Source organism: Lissotriton helveticus, chromosome 9 (assembly GCF_964261635.1).
Source record: "Lissotriton helveticus chromosome 9, aLisHel1.1, whole genome shotgun sequence".
NCBI lineage: Eukaryota > Metazoa > Chordata > Amphibia > Caudata > Salamandridae > Lissotriton > Lissotriton helveticus.
In genome coordinates, this window is record NC_136070.1 from 937,861,755 (window position 1) to 937,887,457 (window position 25,703).

General features: G+C 47.3%; 1 protein-coding gene across 1 annotated transcript in view; it reads left to right on the top strand.

Moving 5' to 3' along the window:
• Positions 1–25,703, top strand: part of BAP1 (BRCA1 associated deubiquitinase 1) — a 178,729-nt gene that overhangs the window by 56,139 nt on the left and 96,887 nt on the right. Inside the window, exons 6-8 of the mRNA XM_078661169.1 lie at positions 5,496–5,557; positions 16,646–16,788; positions 18,120–18,198. Of these exons, the coding sequence (XP_078517295.1) occupies positions 5,496–5,557; positions 16,646–16,788; positions 18,120–18,198 (284 nt within the window). The remainder of the gene's footprint in view (positions 1–5,495; positions 5,558–16,645; positions 16,789–18,119; positions 18,199–25,703) is intronic.

Consider the following 25,703-nt stretch of genomic DNA (forward strand, 5'->3'; position numbering starts at 1 on the left):
CGGAGAAAACACAGCGCGCTGAAACGACGCACACAGAACTTGGAAGAAGCCGGACTGTAATGTATAAAGTGTGCCTGTTTGTGTGCCTGATCGCTCTGGGAGGGTGAGACGGGGCCTGCCCACTGATTAAGGGCTGGGTTTCCCTACAGTACTAGCACACCTAAGGCCTGAGGGACTAAATGACCTGGGACGCTGCGGGAGGGCGGCCGGGACGGAGCTGGCCACGTATATCCCGAGTTAGAAGTTCCTCGGTGTTTCACCGGGGTTGGGTTGGGCGACAGGCGCTCTGCTAATTGGGGTGGTGGGTAGTTTGAAACCCACGGAGCAGGGGGCAGGGAGGGTTTTTTTTTGCTTTTGCAGAGGTGGGCGGGGTGGTTGGGGTCCATGCAGAAAGGAGAACAATGGACCTGTAGGATGTACATGTTACCGTTTGCACTGTTAGAGCATTTGGGGGGGGGGACCAGGGTGGGCGATGGCCGCTGGGGGGGATCCGGGGAGGGACGGGAGTTGGGGGTTTGTTATGGTCGTACAGAGTGACTGCCTATGATGTCCTTAATGGTTCAGTGGTGCTAAGTAGAAATGGCTTACAAAGCAATGGTTATGGCTAGACAATGGGAAAAGAGCTTAAAAATAATGAGCTGGAATGTAAATGGGCTAGGGGACAGACTTAAGCGCACTATAGTCCTCCAACTTATTAAACGGCACCAACCGGACATAGTAATGCTGCAAGAAACTCACCTACTGGGTAACACGTGCCACGCCCTCAACAGATGGGGATACACTCTCGCTTCACACTCCGGCTTCACCTCAGGCTCCAGAGGGGTGGGGATCCTTTTGCGCCGCTCCTTTCCCCTCCACATTGATAGCATTAAATCAGAACCGCAGGGCCGCTTCATGGTGGTCACAGGACGATGGGAGGGATACACGCTGAACTTGCTTTCGGCCTACATCCCGCCGGGCCTGCAGGCTCAAGCCTTTGCGGACCTGGGCAAATTGCTGCTCTCCCTTCCCGGAGGTCAGTTAGTCCTGGGTGGAGACTTCAATTCTGTAGTGTCAGGCATCCTGGATAGACAGCCCCCCAGAGACCTACCCCAAGGGCAACAGTGGTTAGCTGACTTTCTTGAGGCCTTTGGACTCACTGACGTTTGGCGTCCCCTGCATCCCGCTGATGGCCAATTCACGTTCTTCTCTGGGCCGCATCACACCTTCTCACGCATAGACTACATCCTCACCATCCTGCAGCACCACACTACAGTACGAGAGGCCACACTACTAACCCGGGGTATTTCGGACCATTCGCCAGTAACTTCACACATCACGTTCGGATCCAGAAGGGAGGGGTGTGTAGCGCCCATAAACCCCAGGCACCTAAAAAACGAAGACACGCGGGGGAAAATTGATACCTCTATCGCCCATTATTTTGATGAGAATTTGGGATCGGTGTACTCCCCTGTCACAGTTTGGGAGGCATTTAAAACAGTGGTAAGGGGGGAGGCGTTGTCTGCCATTTCGGGTAAACGGCGGGAGCAGCGCTGTCAGGTCACTACAGTTGAGGCGGACCTGGCGGAACTGGAGGCTGAAGCACTTGAAAAAGGGGCCAGGGAGGTCCGACAAAAATGGCAGGTCAAGCTGGCAGAATACAGAGGGCTGGTCTCCCAAGAGGCCCAGACGGTGGCTAGACATAGGATGGGTAGGCTGTACGACCAGGGAGACAAGGCCGGAAAGCTCATCGCCTGGTTAGATAAAAAGCAGCAGGCCAGGAAAATAGTCCCGTTAATCCGTACGCAATCCGGAGTGATCCTCACAGAGCCTAGAGACATAGTGGATGAGTTTGCTAGACACTACAAGCAGGTCTATACGAAGGTATCTGACCGTCCAGAGGAGGACTCTATAGCCCTCCTCGCTTATATTCGACTGCTGTCTCTAACTGATGAGGACCGAGAGACCATAGACAGCCCACTCAGAGGCCGAAATACAGCGCGCGCTCATGGAACTCCGGCCAGGGAAAGCGTTGGGTCCCAACGTCCTCCCGATCGAATTGTACAAGATTAAACCTGACACTGTATGTAAGCATCTTAAAGCCATGTTTGAGGCCAGTAGGAAGGAAGGAATACTGCCACGCGACCAGCGCATTGCCACCATAGTGGCAATCCCGAAGGAGGGGAAACCCGCTGAATCCTGTGCCTCATACAGGCCAATCTCCCTCCTCAACGCCGAGCCAAAGATACTGGCGAAAACACTCGCCAACAGACTCAAACCAGTACTTGGAACGCTGGTGCATCCTGACCAGTCAGGCTTTATGCCACATCGAAATACGGCCCTCAATATCCGACGCTTACACGGAGTGCTTGGGCAACGCCATAAACTCAAAGAAGACGCGGTGGTGGTTTCCCTGGACGCCACTATGGCGTTTGACACCCTAGAATGGCCGTACATGTTCGCTGTCCTACGAAAGCTGGGCTTCGGACCCAAGTTTATGTAGTGGGTCCGTCTCCTTTATTCGGAACCACTGGCACAGGTCCTAGTGAATAACAAAGTCTCGGAGGTCTTCACTTTAGAGCGAGGAACTAGACAGGGCTGTCCCATTTCCCCCCTCCTGTTCGCCCTCTCCCTTAAACCGTTGGCTGCCTGGATCAGACACGACGTATACCTTCGCAGAATACAGTGGGCGGAGGGATGGGAGGATAAAATATCCCTGTACGCTGACTATATTCTTCAGTACCTCTCCAAGCCACGGCGGTCGATCCTCGCAGCGCTCGACATCTTTGCTAGCTTTGGTCGTAACTCCGGCTTCAGAGTCAACTGGAGCAAATCGTATCTCTACGTCCTCAGAGGAAGTCCCCCGAGGCTTCCCGACACGTGTCCCATCACAGTCGCTGAGGACGGCTTCAAATACCTGGGAGTGTTCATCTCCATGGACAAGGCCCTGACCTACGAGCGTAACCGTCAACCTCCCCTCCGACGTCTCCAGCGAGAGGCCAAGTCCTGGCAGGACCTGCCATTGTCACTGCTAGGCCGAGCTGCCTTATTCAAAATGATGGCGCTGCTTAGGTTCCTATACGCCCTCCAAAATTACCCAGACCTGGTGCCTAACGCCTACTTCACGGCTATTGAGGCGGCTCAGCGTACTCTCCTTTGGGCGGGCGCCCCTCGTATTGCCTTGTCGAAACTCACACTGGGATGGTATGACGGAGGCATAGCCCTCCCCGACATCCGTAAGTACTACTGGGCGGCCCATCTCTCAGCGATTAACCAGGGGACCTACGGGGATGGCAACGACCCGGCCTACGGGATGGACAGATGGCAACTCCCCGGGGGAAACTATGAAATTGCACTCTACTCTAAAAAGGGTAAACATCAATTCACTGGACCCACACAACACTCGATACAGATATGGCACATAGCCCAGAAAAAACTAGGCTGGTCCGGGGTCCTCACCATGGCTACACCACTCTGGGCTTCGGACACGTTAGGCAACCTGGGTCGTACGAAAGGATTCCGTAATTGGGACCTGATTGGGATCTCCCAAATTAAAGACGTCTGGGGCCCTCAAGGTGTGCACACATTCGCTCACATGCAAGAAACGTACGAATTGGCGCACACAGAATACTTCCGATATCTACAGGTGCGTCACTCACTTCAGACACACATTCAACCTGGCACCACACTACCTCAATGCTCCCCTCTTGAAGACAGACTGTTAGATGGCCTTATGCCTGAACATGCTATATCTCTAACGTACAAAAAATTGCTAAATAACTCCCCCGACCTACTCCTTCCCTTAAAAGAGAAATGGACTGCTGATGGTTTGGAAATTGATAAGGAGGAATGGTCTTATGCTCTTGCCTCTCCCCGTGAGGTGGCAATATCAGCCCGACTGCGCCTAATCCAACTGAAAATACTACACAGAATTTATATTTCATGTACGAGGCTGCAGAGGATGGGAAGAGGTGGGGACGGACTCTGCAGAAGGCGATGTGGTGTAGAGGGTACCTTCTTTCATATCCTTTGGGGTTGCCAACACGTACAAAGGTACTGGGGGAGGGTGGTGTGTTGCATGCAGGAGGTGTGGGAGGTGGAAATTCGCCCTGAGGCTAAAAGATGTCTGCTCAACATTTGGGAACCTACTGATTTACCACACAAAGGAAGGATCTGGGTAACACTTGGGCTGATGGTAGCGAAAAGGAACATTGCTAGGCTGTGGGGTGATCCCAGCCCGCCGAAACTGAGAGACTGGAAATGCGACATGGACTGGTGCATGCTGCAGGAGAAGACGGTGTATGTCTCAGGAGGCTGTCCCCGTAAATGGGTGGAATTGTAGTCCAGGTGGAACGAGTACAGGGGGAACATCTGTGAGCCTCCCCTGGCCGCGCAATCTAGCTCACTGGAAGTATAAGGCAGACCATTGCTACCTGACTCCATGCTCTTAAATGCATTGGACACTAAGCACGCACCATAAATGCTCTGCACCTTACAGTCATGTCACTTGTCGACCAAGTTACAGGGGGGTATGTTCTCTGTTTGTTTTCCTTTTGAAATTTTATACACTTTGACCTTATCATATGTGCTAAAATGCAAAATGTGACCTGTCTAATCCGGCACTATCCTTCGGGATCTTATAAATTCGCACTCAGCAACGCCGCCGTACCCCCGGGTTGACGGCACTGGGCTGTGTCTTTGTTCTATGTCACTGACTAGGTGTTTTTTACTGTTTGCCGGCCCGACGGGTTGTAGGCGAGAAATGTTTGATGTGATCCTCTAATAAAGGTCTTTATAAAAAAAAAAAAAAAAAAAAGAATGTAGAAAGTGGTTTCATCAGTACTGAAATGTATTTTAAAATATTTCTACAATTCATTTATAAGCTACTTAAATGTTTGGAAAAACTGACATGTCTTTCATTTCACAATGCCTTTACCCCAGCACGATTGTCTGAAAGTTCACTTTACTTTTCTTTCTCTGACTACAAGGGTAGAGGATTTTTTAAATCGCAATCTCCAGGATAAAATAAACAGCAATATGTATGAAGACATGAGCTCAATTTGACCTCCCAGTCACTTTGAACGCATAGCAAATGTGACAAAACAAAAACAAGATTGAATGCATCTTTATTGCTTATTCACTTTCTGAATGAACAGAACACCTATGTTCGCTCAAGTCTCTTGTCAGACCTGGCCAGTAGGCCCTAATAATAGCCTTACCCTGATAAAATCTGATTCGCCACAGTGAGTGGGTGAGTAGATTGAGCCATTCTCCTATAATTCAGATAAAATACAAGCCCTGATTTTTTAAAATTTTTCTTCTTCTTCCTCTTTTTTATAATTAGTGTGGGCTCTTTTTTTTAATATGGCTTTGACTTCATTGGATAATATGATTGTGAATTATGTCAGCATATGTAAAAGGTAGTAGGATAGATAAGCCTGATAGTGCTCTGAACCTTGTTGATTTCATGTTCTGCAACTGGAGGCAATTAGTAACCTGTCAGTTTTCTTTTTAAGAGCAAAGGATATGCAATTGGAAATGCCCCGGAGCTGGCAAAAGCCCATAACAGTCATGCTAGGTAAGTGTCGATTCATGTTTCGCTACTATTTTATTTTTGTTAATGCCTTTGTAATTAACAATGGCACTTTGCTGCTATGTACATTCTATGTTTTGTTGGTCTGAGTTGAATGAAGACTATTTTATTTATTCATCATGCAGCCCTTTTTGAAACCTACGTAGTTTTATTAAGCATAAAAAAAAACTATGATCTGCACCTATAGGAAACTGAATTGATAACTAGGAGATAGGCCTCAGCCCTGATTTTTACTGCTGTAACAACAACAAGGTGATGGATGGAGTTCTTGAATTAATTTCAGCCGCTGTGGGCCACACTCCAGTACATCGTTTTTCGCCCACCATGCTACCTCAGTTTCAACCTAGCCATGTCCAAATTAGTCTTGACTTGCTCCAATAGGAACAGTCCAGCCCGAACTGCCAGGCCACGTCCTCCATGTACTGGAACACAAGCAACCCAGGGCCTGTTTCACCCAGATTGGGCTCTTTAGTCAGGTGTGACGTAATACCAGTGGCAGAGTTAGCAAGGAACTCACGTCTGGGCATACCGGTTGTACTTTATCAGCCAAATAATTCCCTACAGCATGTGCTCCCACACGTGGAAGACTTCATGTGTGTATTACATGTGTTTGTGGCAACCTGTCCTTTAGGTCCACTACTTTAACCAAAAGCATTTTAGGTGTGATTGTGATACCCTTTGAATCTCTGAGTCAATTTTCTTGCCAATAATGTAGATTACCATTACAGGACTATATACAGTAATACGAATCACACACAATAATAGTGGGGAATTCGGGATCCATATGCTTAAGTGCAAGAAGCAATGCCAGGAGGCACAGCCCATTTACCCCTACAGCGGTGGGTTTCTGCAACTGGATCACCGAGGCCCTCGATACTTTTGCCCCCCATAAAAACTGCATTTTTAAAAGAGTTAAACCAATTGCGCCTTGGTTCTCTGAAGAACTTAGATCACTCAGAAGGGAGTGTCGCAGACAAGAATGCAGATGGCGTTTGGACCTTTGTGCTAGGGAAAAAGTCAAGCAGAAAGTTATGCTACAGAAGTACAAACTCACCATATTTCAAGCCAAATACCACTTCTTCACCAATAAGATCCTCACAGCAGACAACTCTTCTAGCATGCTATTCTAGGTGATCAAGGAGATCTCCGAACCTCCAGGGACCCTGTTGTTGTTCCCCTCACAAGACCTCTGACAGAATAGCTGCCTATTTTCATGACCAGGTCCTTAAAATCTTTCAGGAGCTTGACCATATGGAAACGGAAGAACCTGAGGTCGAGGAGGTCACTCAGAACCAAAGAAAGTGTTCTCCTCTCACTCTTGCAGCTTTTCCACAGATCTCGTCCCAACAAACCCTGGCTCTCCTCATGGACCTCAAATCCGGCTCTCCCTCAGACCCCTGTAAGCCCCTCACTCTTAAGTTGGTCCATAATCCGATTGCAGACTTCAACATTCTCCTATCTGGCAGCTATCCAGACACTTGGAAGAGGCCATTGTCACACCACTTCTAAAGAAACCCAATGGTGATCCATCTGATTTGAAGAACTTTCGCCCCATCTCACTTCTCCCTGTCCCCGCAAAAATCCTAGAGAAATTCATCAAGACAGTTGATTAATTATTTTGAATCCCATGATATCTTAGATCAGTCTCAAAATGGATTCCGCGCCGATCACAGCACCGCGTCCGCCCTCATTGCTGCCACTGATCACATCCGCATGCAGGTAGACAGGGGAGGCTGGGCAGTGCTGATTATGCTCAATCTGTCGGATGCCTTCAACACCGTTTCCCCTACACTTATGGTCCAACTACTGCGGGAGAGGAGACTCTCTGGAAAGGCCTTGCAGATTCTCCACTGCTTTCTGACAGGGAGAACGAACATAGTCAGCTGCGGGGGTTTCAGATCTAAGGCCTTCAGCCTACCCTGTGAGGTTCCGCAGGGCTCATCTCTGAGCCCCATCATCTTTAATCTGTATGTGACCCCTCTGGCTAAGCTGATAAAATCTTTTGGGTTCCAGGTGATCGCCTATGCGGATGACACACAGATCATTGTTTCCATTCCCAATGATTTGCAACTGGTCGCAGAAAAAGTTGACCTCTGCTTGGCTAGCACTATTGGCTGGATGCAGAACAACTCCCGTAAGATCAATGCTGAGAAAACTGAGGTCCTAGTTTTTGGACCGTAGAACTCAATCTGGTTGAACGCCTAATGGCCGGCAGAATGTGGTCCCCTCTTCCCCGTTATGTTATGTTATGTTATGTTATACAAGGGTTATATATAGCGTGCGGCTACTCGAAGGAGTGTCCCGACGCTTTGAATTGCACACTAATCTCATAACACAACAGGGAAAGTAAATAAAAGAAAAACCAGAAAAAGAAAAAACCTAATAGGGGCCAGAACTAAGAAGTAAAAAGCCAGGTTTTGAGCCCTTTCCTAAAGGCCAACAAATTAGGAATGCTGCGCAGGGACACAGGCAGTTTATTCCACAACTGTGGCGCTAGTAGTTTAAAAGAGCGGCCACCGATGCGAGCTCTCTTCACACGAGGAACCGCCGCAAGAGACAGGGTTTCAGACCTGAGCGACCTGGCAGGAAGGTAAAAAGTCAACCTTTTCTGAAGGTATTTTGCTCCGGAGGCGTGCAAGGCTTTGTGTGCCAGGGTGAGAGTCTTAAAAATTATCCGCTTCCGGACAGGGAGCCAGTGCAGAGCCTCCAGGAGGCCCGAGGCTCTAGCACGGCGAGAAAGTCCAAAGATGGCACGTGCTGCCGAATTCTGGACAACCTGTAGCCGTTGGAGCAGGTATTCTGGCAGGCCGAGATAGAGGACGTTGGAATAGTCAATTCTCGAGCCAATAATCGCCTGCACCGTGATCTTCCTATGTTCCTCCGATAGCAGGGGAAGGAACTTGCGTAGCATCCGAAGTAGGCCAAAGCAGGTGCCAGTGAGACCGATTACCTGTGAGCGTAGTGTGAGGCCATTGTCGATCTTAATCCCAAGGTTTTTAGCTACCTGGGACGAACTTTCTGGTGGAAACATGTTCTCAGGCCACCACACTTTCCAGTCCGGATCCGAACTGCACCCAAAAAAGAGGACCTCGGATTTATCCGAGTTGCACTTGAGGCTGTTATGATGGAACCATTGAAACACAGCCTCAAGGCAACCCTGGATCCTACCTCCATCGAAGTCCGCACCCCTCTCACAGGTGAAGAGGAGCTGGGTGTCATCGGCGTAAGAAACGATCTGGGCCCCGAAAGACTCCGCCAGTGCCGCCAGAGGGGTCATGAAGATGTTAAATAAAGTTGGGCTCAGGACAGAGCCCTGAGGAACTCCGACCCCCAATGGCGACATCTCGGCGGAGCAAGCAGAAGCCCAGACCGTTTGTCGACGGCCTGCCAGGAATGATCGAAACCACTGGAGCACCGTCCCTCGGAGACCAATCTCTGAGAGTCTTGCAAGAAGACCCTCACGAGGGACGGTGTCAAAGGCCGCCGACAGATCTAACATCACCAGCATCGCTCTCCCGCCCGAATCCAGCACCTCCTTTATCGCCTCCGAGACTTCCAGGAGAGCTGTTTCGGTGCTAAGATTGGCGCGAAAACCCGACTGGGTGGGGTGCAGTAGGTCATGGGACTCCAGGTAATTGGCAAGCACCTTATGGACATGCTTTTCAATGACCTTCGCAAAAGCCGGCAGAAGCGAAATAGGTCTATAATTCGCCAACACCTCCCCATCCAGGCCAGGCTTTTTTAGCAGGGGAATAATCATTGCCTGCTTCCAGGACTGGGGAACCACACCCTGTGCAAGAGAGCAGTTCAACAGGGGGTTCACGAGTGGATTAATGACAGCTGCCATTTTAGGCAGAAATTTTGCGGGGCAGGCGTCCCGGGGGGAACCTGATTTAAGCCCAGCCATCAGGTCAAGTGAAGCGGTCAGCGAGAGAGGAGGGAAAGCTGCCAGGGCCACACCCGCGTTAGGTCGGGTAACAGCGGCATCCTCCGCCCAACCTGGCATCACAGGCTCCAGCACATGGAAGGAGTCCTGGATCCGCTGGATCTTAGAGGTAAAAAAGTCCGCAATCGCCCTGACCCAAGGCGCAGGAGGGGAGGTCTGGGTTGGTGCTGCGCGAGACGTTGTAAACTCCCGCACAATGGCGAACAGCTCCTTACAGGAATTGGAGGCAGCTTCAATTTTTCTCGCGAAATAAGCCTTCTTCTCCGCGAGGATGTTCCGATGATAAGCTTTCGCCACAGACCTGTAGGCGAGTTTCGCCGTCGCGTCGTATTTCACGCGCCATGCTCTTTCCGCTACCTTGCATTGCCGCCGTGAGGCCGCCAATGCTTCCGTAAACCAAGGGGCAGATGCACCTTTTCCAGGTTTGCGGAGGGGTCTCAGAGGAGCAAGATCATTAAGTCTTTCTGATAGCCAGACCTGCAATCGCTCCACATCCTCCTCTAAGTTCCCCGTTAACACACAGGGGTGGTCCACACAAGCCTGTGCCAACAGTTCCGGAGTAATCCGGTGAAGTGCCCTGAATCCCACGGAAGTCTGCCGGGGGGCACCGGAAGGCTTCCTAACTTCCGAGAAATAAAATTTCACCAGCCTATGGTCAGACCAAAGCACCTGGATAGGAGCCAGCATCTCTATAGGGGTCGTAGAGAAGGTCAGATCTAGGGTATGTTTCGGCTAGGACCGTTAAAAACCTGGGGGTCATTTTTCACGAGGGTCTGACCTTTGATTCTCAGGTCAGTCGTACGGTGAGCACCTGCCCCTATATTCTGAAAACCCTCAAAGGTGCTCCCGTATATTCCAGCAGAACTTCACAGGCCCACCATCATCGCACTAGTCACTTCCCGGCTTGACTACAGCAATGCTTTTTACCTTAATATCAGCATGGCCTCCCTGAACAGACTTCAGGTCATCCAGAACGCTGCAGCCCGGCTGATCCTTAATATCTCTAAGCATCAGTCAGCGCGGGAGGGGCTCCAACTCTGCATTGGCTCCCTATCAAGAAGCGCATCTCTTTTAAAGTCCTGAGCAGGGTCTATAAGGCCTTGCACAGCAAAAGCTCGCAGCAGCTGAAAACCATGTTTCAATGGTACACTCCTGGAGGACCTTGAGATCCTCCTGCCAGAGAAAATGGATCTCTCTGAAATTCTGCAAGGTCAAAAGGGGCGGACGTTCCTTCTCTGTGGCGGCTGCAAAACTTTCAAATAGCCTGCCCCCTCTATCTCTCATGCGGATTCGCTCCCGGTGTTAAGAAAGGTACTGAAGACGTGGCTTTTCTCAACATAGTCGGCAGTTCTGTGTTCTTCTTTCTCTCCTTGACCATCCAGTGCCTTGGCAACTACAGGTATTAGTGCGCTTTATAAATCCTTATCCTATCCTATCCTTTAGTTCAGCCAACTGCGCAGTGCAGTCTCCTAAAGACTGCGTGTGAGTTGTTTGAGGTTGGAAAATGCTATCCAACATAACACCAAAAACAATGGTGCATGTTAATGAATATTGCTGCTTAGAACCAATAGCAGGTTGGGCTGAACTGTTGGTGTAAATACTATATGTATACTAATCAAGAGACAGAACAGTAGATGGCAAAGGGTAAACATGCTCATACTGTAGGCATTCTTGTGTCGGCAAAGAATTGTCAAAGACGAAGTCCACATCAGCATCTTTTAAGGATGTAGCCCATTGTATCCATCTGGGATGGAGGGCCTTAGCTTTGTGGATGCTAGATTTGTTGACGCCACTAAGGCTGGCACAGGAGTAACGACAATAATACGTTTACCTTGAGCAAGTGGCCTTCCTCTAGCCTCATCGCTGCTTGAGAGTTTCCCATGCTGTGCTGGACAGCAATAAAAACGTGTGTGGTCATGACGAGCTCAGCTCGTCATAAGCACACGAGCACTGTGCTGCATGACGAGCTGAGCTCGTCATGAGCATGGAAGGGGTTAAGGATAGCCATCTGCACAGCAGTCACTATTAGTTTAGTGGAAGCAAAAGGCATTTCTGCTCCTGAATATATATGTGCTATAGGCACTATTTCACCTTCGTTAAAGGTGATTTATGTAAATCTAGTTGCTCCTGGTAAAATACGGATGACCAAGTTTGTGTATTGACACATGTATGCAAGTGGCATGTTTCAAGTAAATCAGATTGTAAAAATCTAGGGGTATCTGGCTGTTCCAATTTCCAGCATGCAGCGGAAAAATCAGGGCATATTAATGCATAGAGGGGTTTGATGTGTTGTGCATATTCAGGTATGCATGTCCTGCCAACATTTTGAAATCCTAGCAGGGACTGCAACTTTTTGAGAGTGTTTGGAGTTTGCAATAGCGCATATTTCTCAAAACAAATGAGGAGCAAGTCTCTTCCCCTCATGCGTAAGTTCATACCCTAGGACGACACTTAGAAAGCTATTTTAGCCTTTTTAAAGTTGAACTTGTAGCTAAGTTCAGAAAATCCCAGTGTTTTCTGATCTACTCTGGCCAAGTGGGGATTTAATTAAGCTTCTGTTAAGTAGATATCATCTGCGTAGGACAGGGCATTAGGGTCAATATCATGACAAATGGACACAGTTCATGTTGCTAAAAGCAGTCTAGTCTCAGCTCTCAGGAGCCAAATTGTGACTGAAAAAAACCATTGGAACTATCCAATGTTTTATATTTTTTACAGACTACATTGTTGATGAATGCAGTACTGTGTATATTTTGCACTGCAAATGTGCGTGTATGATTGTTTAGATGTCTATAATGTTAGACAATACAATAGGAATAATCCGGTTTTAAAACAGGAGAAAGAGGATTATTCATTTGAGAGACACATGGTTCATTTATCTGTGGGGTGAACCATGTAGGTATGATACGATAAGGGGAAGCCAACATGATTGTGAAAAAGTGCAGTGGTCAATGCAAGGGCCTATTCGGCGGAATAAGCTTGTTTGACCTCATCCGGGACAAGGGCAGAAAAGGAAGGAAGGAAGGAAGAACCATAGCCTCTCCTTGTGAGGGGAGAGGGAGTGAGCAATACAAATATTGGGGGCCAATCGACCTCTGCAGAGAGGACAAAGTAACATTTTCCCAGACTATTGATTTAATGGTGCCCTTAATGCTTCCACTACCAGAAACTCCTGGAGATTCTGGCATACTATGGTGACTTCTGCCACGGCATTGAGGAGCGTCACTGCCCAACTCCTATTCAGGAGGAGCGTTCTCACGGTGTAGGAAGGTGGATACCTGACTATGGTTACCCCAGATTTTTTGCCTAGTGTTTAGCTGGTTTTCGACTTAGTTGGCCTGGGATCCTGCTAACCAGGGCCCCAGGCTATCTGCTCTCTCTTAAAATGGACTCCATGCACCCTAGGTGCATAACCAAATTGGCACTGGACTCCTTGTCAGCCCCTGTACAGTGCACTATAGGTGCCCAGGGCATAGGGGCATCCAAGGCCTACCAGGGGCTGAAGCATAGCTTTTGCCACCCCTGGCTGGTTCTTAAATTGACACAAGTGGCTGATCACTCAGCTGGGGCAAGGTGGTGTAATCACCCCTTGCTTAGATATAGTATACCTATATCTAAACCTATATCTGGACACATATATGCCTATCAGTCACTCCTATGGCAGGCCTTTACAATCCTGGAGGCAGAGTGCTTGGTTTTATGTGAGATGGTTCTCTAGCATGAGCTGAGCCTGTTTGCAGTGTTCGGAACCTTTTCCTTACTGCTGTTCCAGTGATACCGCCATACCATATACTCTTAAGTGCATTATAATCCTCGCGGTTAATGCTAACTTTGGTTTGGCTTTATCAAAACATGTCGTGTTTGATGTCATACACTTTGGAATACTCTCCCCTCACCAGTTCTGGCAACGGGGGTAGCATTCCACCCTTCTAGAGGGAGAAGACATGTTACTTACTGCAAATGCGGTTAATCCTAACCAGAGCCCCAGCATCACAAAATGGATGCTGCTGCCACAGACACAGGTCTGACCTCCTTCTGCTGACCGAAACTCGACAGAGGAGGCTTGATCAGAGGATCTCCTGTCACAGGGAGGTGTCACACCACCCCAGACAGAAGATAGTGGATTGTAGCAGGGAGGGTTGAAAGAAACTAGACACTGCCTGGGGCACACAAGGTGTCACTGGACAGATTCCAGTCAAACCGGTTCTGGGGCACCCCAGCCCCAGTCTTGGCGGCAAACTGGACAAAGCAAAGGGGTGTAACCACCCCCTTCCTGGGTCCCACCCATAGGAGGGACCTAGCAGGTAATCCAGCCACCAGATTTGGAATATAGGTGGGAGCAGTGCCAATGCACATCAGATCATCCTGAACTCGACTTGAAATACAGAAGAAAACTGGACTTCGACATTCTGCTGCACAGAAGACTGAAGAGAATCTCCCTTGTGGCCAAGGAGTGACCACCCTGTGAATACAGGCACCAACCAGCAACTCGACGTCTGCTTTGCCGCCGCCTCCTGCCGGAGCCCAAGCCCAGAGCCTGACAAGACCCAGACTCCCAGACATCTCAGAGCCCGATCCACAGTCCCTGAAAAGAAGAGACCCGTGGAGGCACCGAGAGACGTGGGACCGGACATCTTGGAAGACCCCCGAGAAGCTGACTGCGCAGCACCCGAGGCACCCTCGACGCAGTGCTTTGGGGTTTGAGAAGCCCAACACCGAGCAGCATTTGCACCGAAGATCAGCCCCCCAGCATCTCCACGATCTGCGTGGGGCCCTTTTGCACTTTGCCACTCGACGCGCCATCCCGGCCACTTGCCACGTGGCTAGCGGCCATCTTGGCGACGAAAACTACGACTTACACCGCTGGTCTGGTTGCTCCAGACTGGCCCTTGCTCTCCTGAAAAGGAGCACCCGCTCTGACCTTGACCTCTTCGTGTCCACGTGGCTGCAGAGACAATCTTCACCTGTTTGCACCCGACATCGCCTGGTTCCATCCTGGTTCCATGGTAGTCACTGGCTAGTGACTTTGAACATGGTCCCCTCTGTTTTCAGGTCTTCACCTCTTCACATCCACCCTTGGATCCACCGGAACTCTCCTCGACGACCCGCCTGCAGCATCTTCGGCTCCAAGCACCATCGACCTGCGTGACGAAACCCGACACTACTTCGCACCTGTGCACCCGCTTCCTGTGGGTGAGGTAACTCAGCAACGCCGGTGTTCCCACACTGGTATACACCTCTAGTGCCTGTGTCTAAAGTTTTGTCCTTGTAGGTCCATCGGAAGGTTCCTTAAACACTAACTTTGTAACTTTTACGCACCATTGACATTGCATTGGTGCATGTGTGCGCTTTAAGCGCTGCACCCGAGTCCCGCGGGCCTTTCCCGACTTCATCACTGCTAGTCCCGAACAGCTCCAGCGATGCCCTAGGCCCCTTTCCTTTCCCCATAGTGGTTCTTATACCACTATTTTAGTATATGGTTTAGGTGGCCCCTAGGGCTCATCCATATTCGTGCAACTTTGTATATTTAAACTGTGTTTTGTTTTAACGCATTTGCTTCTGTGCTCTTAAAGAGTATAGGGGATATTTGTAGAAATAAATCTATATATATTTTCAATATATATCTGTGTGGTGTCCTTTCATTTGGTATTCTAGGGGATTGTGTATGGTAAAACAGCTTGCTTCACATGCCTTTACAGAGTTTAGCCTAAGACTGCTTAGTCCATGCTACCCCTAGGATAGCTTGTCTATAAGGTTGACTTTACAACCAATCATCATAAGGGTTGCTTGGCATGGTACAAGGTGATCACTAGAACTAGTGAGCATCATATACCAGGCCAACTTCTCACACACGGTCTGTTGCATATTTAGCAGTCAAAGAGGCTACGTTCTTTTTCTGAAACAGGGCTTTTTATTGAGGAGTCTTGTCCTCCTTCTTTATCTTCATATTAGACGAGCCATGTGTCCCCACTTGCAGCATTTTTCTGCTTACAGGTTTTCTCCATAAACTTCAGTGGTAGCGTTCGAGGTTACCCTTGCAACCAGCTCCTCTGCACCCAGACACACAGGGACAGGTAATCCAAAACTGCTGGTGGTTCTAAGGACCTTGACTCCTGCTTACCTTAAGTCCTCAAGAAATACCCTGTAACTCGAATATGTAGTGTATGTATCTCTCATATGGTAACATTACCGCGTTTCATTAATTAGTCAAATGTGAAAAAAATGTTTTGGGACGTTTCTTAGCAAGACTCATGGTACATAGTCTGCATATACTTACTCTGTAGTCGTAGGCAAGTTAACTGAAACAATGACTCTCTAAGATCACCCCTTTTCTCCTGAATCATGTTATACCTGAGCATTATGCAGCTGGTCCTTGGTGCTTCAAGGTTCTTTTACAGGTGACTTGCCTAATGTCAGGTTTAGTATTTGAATGTCAAAATAGTTAATTTTGCCATTCTATGCCAGAGAATAGCATGTCTTTGTTTCTGTTAATTTTATGCCACTGGCCCTGGCTAGTGTGCACCCTTCAACAGACTTTCCCAATGTCAAATATTCTCATGTTACCATGTTTTAAAGGAAACAGTTTATCTAGTGTAGGCTGTTTTGGTAGCTAGTCTATTTTCCATCTTCACACTACCTAGAAGTCCCAAATGCTAGCAATGTAGTTTTATAAAAGCAAAACCACTGGCAAGTGCACATAAAAAGGTACATTTCCTTTCTTAATGAGCTTAAAAAAACAACAAAAAAACTACAAACCATTCAATGGAATATAAGGCCAGTAGGCCTTACACTTGACCTGTCCCTTTTAAAGAAGTTAAGACTTACCATTCTATTACATGTCTCTTCCTTTTACACCCATTCATTTTCTTCTGGTTTTTCTCAGCTGCCAGACGGTGCAATAGATTAACTTTTCTAATCACTGTTAATAGGAAAGTACAATTTCTTCTAATGAGAGGTTGGTTGATATAATGGAACATATGCACATCTTGAAGGTTTGAAGCCATGCCCTAGACAGAGAGTAATACTAGCAGCATGATTGTATGTTCTAAATTCTTTGTGCTACCAGTAACTACCATGCATTGTTTGTTGGATTTACAATGAACTTTTGCTATCTATGTTCTTTGCAGGCCAGAGCCTCGCCATCTACCAGAGAAGCAGAATGGCATTAGTGCAGTGCGAACAATGGAGGCATTTCATTTTGTCAGCTATGTGCCTATCAAGGGAAGACTATTTGAGCTTGATGGACTTAAGGTGTATCCTATAGATCACGGTGAGAATTGCTTTCAGGCACACTTAAAAAAAGTACTTGCCCCCAAAGTTACTCTTCCAAACAAAATTAGTCCTGTTACCAAGAAAAACTGTGTTTTTTTTAGTTGAGGATTTGATGTGTCTGATAAATCACATACCTAACCTTGCATTGATGGTGATTCTGAAAAGCAGTAAAACAATCCTTTGAAAAGCTATAAGATGCTTGATAGAGTGAGGAAAATTTCATGATATTGGAGGGGAGACACATGGATAATTAAAAAGAAAGCTGTTGTTAAGAGGAGGTTAAATCAGACTGAGTCGATCTCCGATTTTGGATTGAATGAGGGACATGAGAAATCCCTAGACACAGATTATGGGGCTGATTGACAATCGCATTTATGAGCATGGGAAATACCGTTACATGCCTTTTGTGGCACAGCTCTGAAACATCCAGCTCACTATTAGTAAAAGTGCAAATATGGTACAATTATTTCTATTTGTACTAATTTTAAATGAGTATTTCCTGAAAATTCTCGCTTTGTTGCAATTTTAGATGTTTTGGAGTTAATTCACAAAGGCATGTACGAGTTCATAAGAGAATAGTACAGGATTACCACTTTACGTACTCCAAAACGGATTGGTGAAAGTTGCAGTACAATAAATCTATTTTAGGAATTCCCTATTTGTAAAGTTTTTAAAATCAGCCAATTACCAGTATTTCCAGCTAGCCTCTTGCACACTCAGTAACCACATAAAAAAAAATGATCAAGGCTGCTGTTAATTTGGATGGGAGAATGCAAAACTTCAGCAGGTGCATCGGGTTACTAGACAAATCTTGGCAAAGGACGTCCTAGTGAAAACAACTGGACAATCTAAATCGATAAACCACCAGTTGTTGCTCGTCATAGAGTCCTGCTACGTCAGTGGACAAAGCAATGGGGCATTCTACCTCAGTAAATGCCATATTGCCCACTTTCCATCATCAGTGGACACCGTTTTCTTGAGATTCAGTGGGTCTTGCCAATTATCTGTCAAGATTTCAAATGATCAATTCCGAAGTAATGTTTGTGATGACCTCAATAAAATGACTGCACAAACCTCCTTGTGAATGTTTAGAAACAATTTAACCTGAAGCCACTCTGCTCCGGCTGGAGTCTAGTGCCTGGATTTACAGTTTATAAAGTAAATTTTAATCTGTAAAGAAGATTTGATATTTCACCCTAGCTTTCAGTACTGCAGGTTGAATTGGTATAGGAGTCATTTTGGTAGATCAGTTGGCGAATACATGGTTAAATGAGAAATTAGAAAAATATACTTTATCTGAAATCAGACTCTGTATTCCCACTTCTGTAGGTCCATGGGCTGAAGATGAAGAGTGGACAGACAAAGCTCGCAGGGTCATCATGGAAAGGATTGGACTGGCCACAGCTGGGTGAGAAAAATAAGTTTTAACAAACTTTGTGGCACAGTGACGGGAGATAGTGGTTTAATTAAGATTAGGGAATCTTTGCTTGTGGCCTGGTTCAGGGTGTTTTTTTTTGTAGAATATTGGTAGTATTTAATCATGTGCTCTGGTTCTGCAGATCTTGGACTTATTTAGGTAACTGGCCAATAATAGCAGTTGCTGCTTGAAACAGATTGGTGGCCCCATTTGGCCTGTTGATGGGCGGCTTCGTATTCTCAAAAGTGCATTGCAACGCCTTCATTTGGATACTGGAGTTGGATTTTACTCCTGCTGCAGTCTGCCAGGCCTCGCTCTGCCCTTGCCCCACCGGGACCCACTCTATCTCTGCCCCACTCTGCCTGTGCCCTGCCATGCTTCTCTCTGCCTCGCCAGGCTCCACTCTGCCCTTCTCCCGCTCTGCCCTTGCCCCGTCAGGCCCCGCTCTGCCCTTGCCCCGCTCTGCCCTTGCCCCGCTCTGCCCTTGCCCCGCTCTGCCCTTGCCCCGCTCTCCCTTGTCCCGCTCTGCCCTTGCCCCGCTCTTGCCCCACTCTGCCCTTGCCACGCTCTTGCCCCGCCAAGCCCCGCTCTGTCCTTGCCCTGCCAGCCTCCACTGTGCCCTTGTCCTGCTCTGCCATGCCCTGCCCCACTCTGCCTCTGCCCAACAGGCCCTGCTTCCTTCATACCAGTTCCCACAGTTCTCTAGTTCTGGTCTTACCAGATTCAGACCATTATCTTTGCAAGAAATGTCCTACAATTTGAGCCTGGCAGTGTGGACGTTTTTTGTGTCCTCTGGTTTTTCCTCTGAGTCTGTAGGGCACTACCTTTTAAAGGGCAATGCTGCCTGTATCCTGTGTTACACTTCGGAGAGATAGTGTGGCTTCCGGAAGGTTGGGTGTCATACTTTTTTTAGAGCTTCTAAAAAACAGTGAAGGACTGATCCCTTATTTCTAGCCCTTGACAGGTTGCAACGCCCTAAAAAATCTGATCCCTCTGACTCCATGGATGAACGACTCAAGGGTTTGTTGTCGACCATCCAACAGTAGCATACTCCGTTTCAGCCTCTTTAGGAAGAAAATTCTGCTTGTGCCAAACCTTTGGACCTGGTGATTATTTTTCATCCATGGCAATTTTTATATAGATATTTTTGTTTGCTCTTATGCTGAGTGTAGGAAGCTGGCTCTGTATATGATATGTCACTAGGTAGTCCAAGTGTTCCCCAGAAGTGTACAGGGCTCAAAGAAAAACCCAAAGTGTTCTGTTAGTGGTAGTGTGGGTGAGCAGCCTTCGGCCTCACACAGAGGAGTGTTAGACATTTATTGCACATCATTGACCAATAATGGACACACAACACTAAAAGGAGATCCCCACCAATTTTAGAAAAATAAGCTTTGTTTGTACTTTATTTTAAGACCAAGATCTTCGCAATAAGGTAAGTTTTAAAATAAAAATACTTTTCACTTTCAAAAGTTGACAGAACAATTTCTGAGCAGTGCAATGTCATCCTATGGAGGAAAACAATAATGCAGTTATATGGGTAGGTGTTACACTTACAGTTCCAGTCTTCAGGACCAAAGTTCAGTAAGGGGCAAGGGTCAGGTGAGTACCAAAACTATACCACCAGCTGCAAAGGGGCTGTTGGGTGCAGAGGTCGAAATCGGATATCAGGCAATGTGTTTCAGTTTAGACTGGGGAGTTCAGGACCACACTGCTTGCAGGTAGGTAAATCGGTTGAGGGGCCAAGCTTTGGGGGTTAAAGGAAGCACAGGGGGGCTCAAAGCGGCACCAAACATACACCATCAGCTGCACATGGGTGGCATGGTGCAAATTCGACATTGGGCGCCCAATGCTGGTCATTGGAGACTTTTTTTTGTTGACAAACAGGCTGCAAGCATCGGACCGGTGGTTGCAGGAGGGAGACCAATGACAGCAGAGGTAAGTAAGGATGTAGGGAGTTTTAGGGGCACCATTGATTCGGCTTACCAAGGCCCAGGGGCTTAGGGTGCAAAGGTGCCTTTGGAAGTCGGAATCTCATTTTTAGAGCTGGTCTTAGTCCGGGGGGGCCCTCTGGATTCAGGCTGCTGGCGTCATCATGGAGTCCAGGAGGGGCCAGCCAATGCTGGACTTGAGGTCAGGATTGCTGGGCATCCTGTTCTGGATTGGTGGTCCTCCTGGTTATGGACTGATGCTGTCGGGTGAAGAGTGGGCTGGACTCACAGGGCACAGGGTTCCTTTGTGTTGGATTCTTGGGGAGAGAACCTCTGTCCTCTGGAGTTCTGGTCTTTTTCAAAGTTCAGGCAAACTTTCTAAGGTTTCTGGAAGTCACTGGCTACAGGACTGGTGTCGTCTTCTTGGAAGCTGCAGACCAGTCACTAGGGCTACGACCAAGTCAGTAGTAGTCTTCAGGCTTCATTGAACGGCGTCTTTTTCATCCTCCTTTTTCTTATGCCGCAGGCAACTAGTTTCTAGATTTGGGGGAGCCACCTAAATACTAAATTTATGGGGCGTTTTAGGGTACTACAAGGCAGGGCCAATGGGTACCATACATGGGGTGACTACACCCACTATTAGGCCACCCTTCTATGGGAGGGGGCATGGACCTAGTCCTGATTGGAGGAGTTCCCTCATCTTCAAGATGAAGGGGACAGAAAAGTGGCTTAAAATCGCCTCCTCCACCTGGGGGGGTGAAGTTGGCAAAGGTGGGCACACCACCTAGCCTTTCTAGATTTCCAGCTGGTTTTTCCACTCAACATGGGGGTATAAACCGGGGGCTGCTAACTGCTGGTAGCAGCAGAGGCTGGGGGTTGCATTACAAAGGCGGCAGACCTTTGAAGCTTCCCCTTCGAGCAGTGATCCATCCTGGGGAGGAAGCGTGACACCCCTGCCCAGGATGTGCATTGTTTCTGGTCCCAGAGAGCAGAGGCTCTCCTCCAGGAGTCCAGAAACATGTCTGTGTGGCAGGCTGCCTAAAGCCTATCGGTGCCCACACCAGGGTCAATAGGTTTTATGGGGACACCTCTGAGGTGCCCTCTGAGTACATGTCACAGTAAATCCCACACTGGAATCAGTGTTGGTTTATTGTAAGGATAAGTTTGGTACCAAACACTCCTGTGTTCAGTGAAGCCATCATATTTCTGTGGAACTCGAGTTGCCGAGTTTCCAGCCCATGTATTCTCTATGGCGTCACTGGCACTTACAGTATAAAGGAATAGTCTCCAATATTGTAGGGACATATTTGCTCATGCAGAATTGCCCACACCGGGAATAGAGTGCACCCTGCCTTTTTCCTTAAAATTAAATTTCTTTATTAAGATTTTCACATTTTCCTTCAAGGGTATCAGCACAGATAAATAACAACAAAAGAAGAAAAAAAATACACCGATTTGCAATTATTGAGAGAGCAACAAATGCACAAAAAAGCAAACGAATAATTGAACAGTATAGAAAAAGTCATCAATTAAATACAGGGAATCCAGTCTGAGCAATTGTCAGAAACCATGTTACATATAACAGACATTTTTAAACTGCCTTGACCAGTTTATACCAACATCAAATTAAGTTTCCTCCCTGGTTAATTTTAATTATTCTGATTCCTTCCATTTAATTAGAGGAGCCCAGATCTGCCGACCCCAACGACTGCGATTTCTTACCCTTCCTTTCTTATATCGCTCTCTCCAGTATAAACGTAGAAAGCAGGCGAACCAACCATTGCTGGAAGGTAGGGGGGAGAGGGTCTAACCAAGCAGAGGCAATGTTAATCCTTAAGACCACCATAGCCACAAAAAGGAATTGATAGGCTATTTCATTCTGACTCGTGCTGCTCATTCCTAATATAATTAGTTCCCGGGGTTAATCTAGTTTTTACCCCGAGTGAGCGGTCTAAGTATTCCATAATTGAGTCCAACAGCCCCTGAAGACAAGGGCAAGATGCAAACATATGCACCAGATCTGCTTCCAGCCCCCCACATCTGGGACATGTAGTCCCTGATATCCCGCCCCACTGTGCTATTCTGGCCAAAGTGTAGTATAAAGAAAAAACAGTTCTAAAGTGTTGTGCCTGAAGATCAACAGAGCATAAAACCGACTGACCCAGCTCTAAAGATTTGGAAAGTAAATCAGGAGCGTCCCCCACCCGCTCAGTCCATTTAACCTCATGTTTAGTTAAATCATCCTGTTTTAGACTTATCAATTCTCTGTATATCAGCTTAATAGCCCCCTTAATCCGACCTTTCATAGTGTCGATAATTACATTGCTTACAAACCCACTACCCCCCCCCAGTTTTTTTGCTGAAAAAACTGCACAGTTGTAAATATTTAAAAAAATTACCTCTTTCCAGCCCAAACTCCGTCTGTATATCGCTAAATTCGCGAAACACTTCATTGTTGATTAGATCCCCAGCCTTTCGAACACCCTTAATATCCCATCCTGCCATGATCTCTTCAAAGAAGATTTCGGGAAATGTGGGGTTTTTGTATACTCAATATAATGATTGAGTCTCCCCAATCCAATCTTCTTTTTTAACGCCCCTCAGATCTTAAAAGCAGTAATCAGCGTCTTAAATTTTGTTCTTTTATAATAGCTAAACTCTGAGAATTTGAAAAAACTGTTCTCTGCAGTTTCGCCCAATAACCCTGCCTTAAGACTTGTAAGGCCTGCTAGAGGAGTGACTTACCTATTTCTCAGGCAGTGCTAGCTAGCATGACTCACAGGTAGTGTGCCATGTCGACAATGTCATTTTGTCTGCATCAGGCCAGGCATTCTGCAGTGACAGTCTGCATGGCCCAGGTGAGGCATCCCTAGGGGACCCTCATCAGTCCCCTTGCCCTTGTAACCCAGGTACCATTTACTAGGGACTTACTATGGACCTGAAGGGACCATTAGGGACTTGTTTTTGATGGAACCTAATTGGCTGGGACCATGCGCACTATACTCTACCATACACTGTAATCAAAACCACATCAATGTCCAGGCAAAAAGTGGAGGCTAACCATGTCAAAAGGGTGCTGAAGAGGGTCCCCTAGGGACCCCCGCCTAGGCTGTGCAGACTGCCACTGCAATATGCCTGGCCTGGTGCAGACAAAACGACAGTCGACATGACACACTGCCTGTATGCAATCCAACTAGCACTGCTGAAGGTATATGTAAGTTACCCCTCTAGCAGGCCCTACAGCCCTAAGGCAGGGTGTACTACACTACAGGTGTGAAACTCGACCAGTCTAGTTTCTCAGCACCGTGATGGGTTGTCTAAACCCAGGAGTGTTTGGTACCAAACTACCCCTCTCAATAAACCCACACGATGCCAGTGTGGGATTTATTGAAATATGTACTCAGAGGGCACCTCAGAGGTGCCCCCTGAAATACTACAAACCCTGGGGTGGTCTCACACTGACTTTAGGCAGCCTGCCAAAACCAGGCATGTTTCTGAACCCCTGGGTCAAGACCCTCTGCTCTCTGGGATGAGAGATAAAGCACATCCTGGGTGGAGGTGTTGTACCTCCTCCCCCAGGATGGGCACAGTGCTCGAGAGGAAGGCTCCAAAGGCCTGCCGCCTTTGTAATGCGACCTCCCAGATGTCAGCCTCCAGTTTACACCCCCACTTTGGGCGGAAAAACCTAGGGAGAATAGTAGGAGTCTGCCTACTCCACACCTAAGGTGGGGGAGGTGAGGTGCAGCACATCTTTCAGTCCCGCCATCTTGAAGATGGGGAGACCGCTCCAATCAGGGATAGTGTAACAGGGATTCTGCGCAAACACAGAACTGTGCACAGAGACTTAGGACATCAGTGAATTAGGGTGTGCCAAAACTCACCTCAGTAACCAAAATCCCCTACCAGACTAGCAATCAGTGTCACATTAGCTCTTTGTCCTATAGCAAAGAAACCAATGATTAGACAACCTAGAACATGCGACTTAGGACCTTCTCAGGAATGGTGGGAAGTGAGAACACTCTTTTGTTATACGTTCATACCAGTCCACAACAGGAGTAAAATAGAGACACAGTAAGGTTAAAATGTTTATTTGAACGACGTGATCTCAAGCGCAGTATTTTAATCAACATAAGTATGCATATGGATAAGAATAATACGGACAGCATGGTTACAATTCCATAACATACAAAAGGAGGAATCATGTTACAATGACAGTGCAAACAGGTGATAAAAGCGCCTATTTAAAGCACCCTCCCTATCTAGGAACTATGTATTATAAAACTATAGAAGGTCTCTGGAGTTTTCTTAGGGGGACCCCATTTACCTGTCCGCTCAGTAATTATAAATTACATCAGGATCGGTTAGTCTCTCTGCATGCCTGGAATTTTCCAAGTGTGTCCAGTTCTGGCAAGTGTGCTATGATAAAGGCGCCAGAATACTACTCGGCTTGCAGCTGCCAAATTGTTGTGTCTAGAATGTGTTACACGGACACGCCGATAAACATGCTTGCACGTTATGATAACCTTGGTGGCTCAGCACTCACTGTGCAGACTGGGGACACAATGTATGTCTAAAGATATCGAAAAACAACCCTTTTCTCATGTATAGACCTTTGTGAAAGCTACCTCAGCAAAAACAGCTAAGCAGTGTTGTGTGCAAAAAGCAGCAAAAAGGAAAATGGCGGTTAAACTTCTAATAAGCCATGCTAACTTAACATGCACGCAAAAAGAGGCCCATAAACCACACTACACCCCCCCATGTTCGGGGAACACACAACAAGCAAGGCAAACATTATAGAACGCAGAGTTCGAGTGAGACAGAACCAAGTTCAGAAATTTTTCTGCCAAAATTGAAATTTAGGATTGAAAAGCCCAACTTTTTTGGGGGGAAATCAGTGTATACAAACACACGATGCTATGGTGTGTGAAAATACCTCAGATATGTAATAAAAAGCAAGACCAAAATTAAAAATATTCACGAGTCCAGCATGTGTCTATGAAGCAAAAAAATTAATACTTCAGTCCAGCAACGTGTAAGCATCAAACGTTGCAACTGCTTCCAACAAGAAGTCGTTGTTGTCATCCATGAACATTTCAGCCATCCAATTAAGCAAAGGAAAAGAACATACATGTTCCTCGATTGCCGAAGCCTCTAGCACCATCAGAAGACAGCTTTGGCTTACTTCAAGATAACTGTGATCCTGAAAGTCATTGGCCGCAGTCCAAATGTTCCAATTGCCTAGAACCCCATGTGCCGCTGCGCAGGCCATAATCCCGGAACTAGAACAGTCTATTTCATGAGCAACTAAGAGACTCCATATTAGATTAAAATACAGATCAGGAGACACCGTGTTGCAGAAACACAAATCCAGGGCCCATTTGAAATCACAATCCAGGCAATGGAAAACAGGCTGCACCAAGAGAAGAAAGAGAACCGGAAGGAAAAACCATATGCCACACTTAGAGTCGCCAAAGGCAGCGCACCATAGTATTCTAGCATCCGGTCACGCAGGTGGAGCAGCCGGGACTGTACGTTGAGGGGCACATATCATGCATCCAATTTGCAATA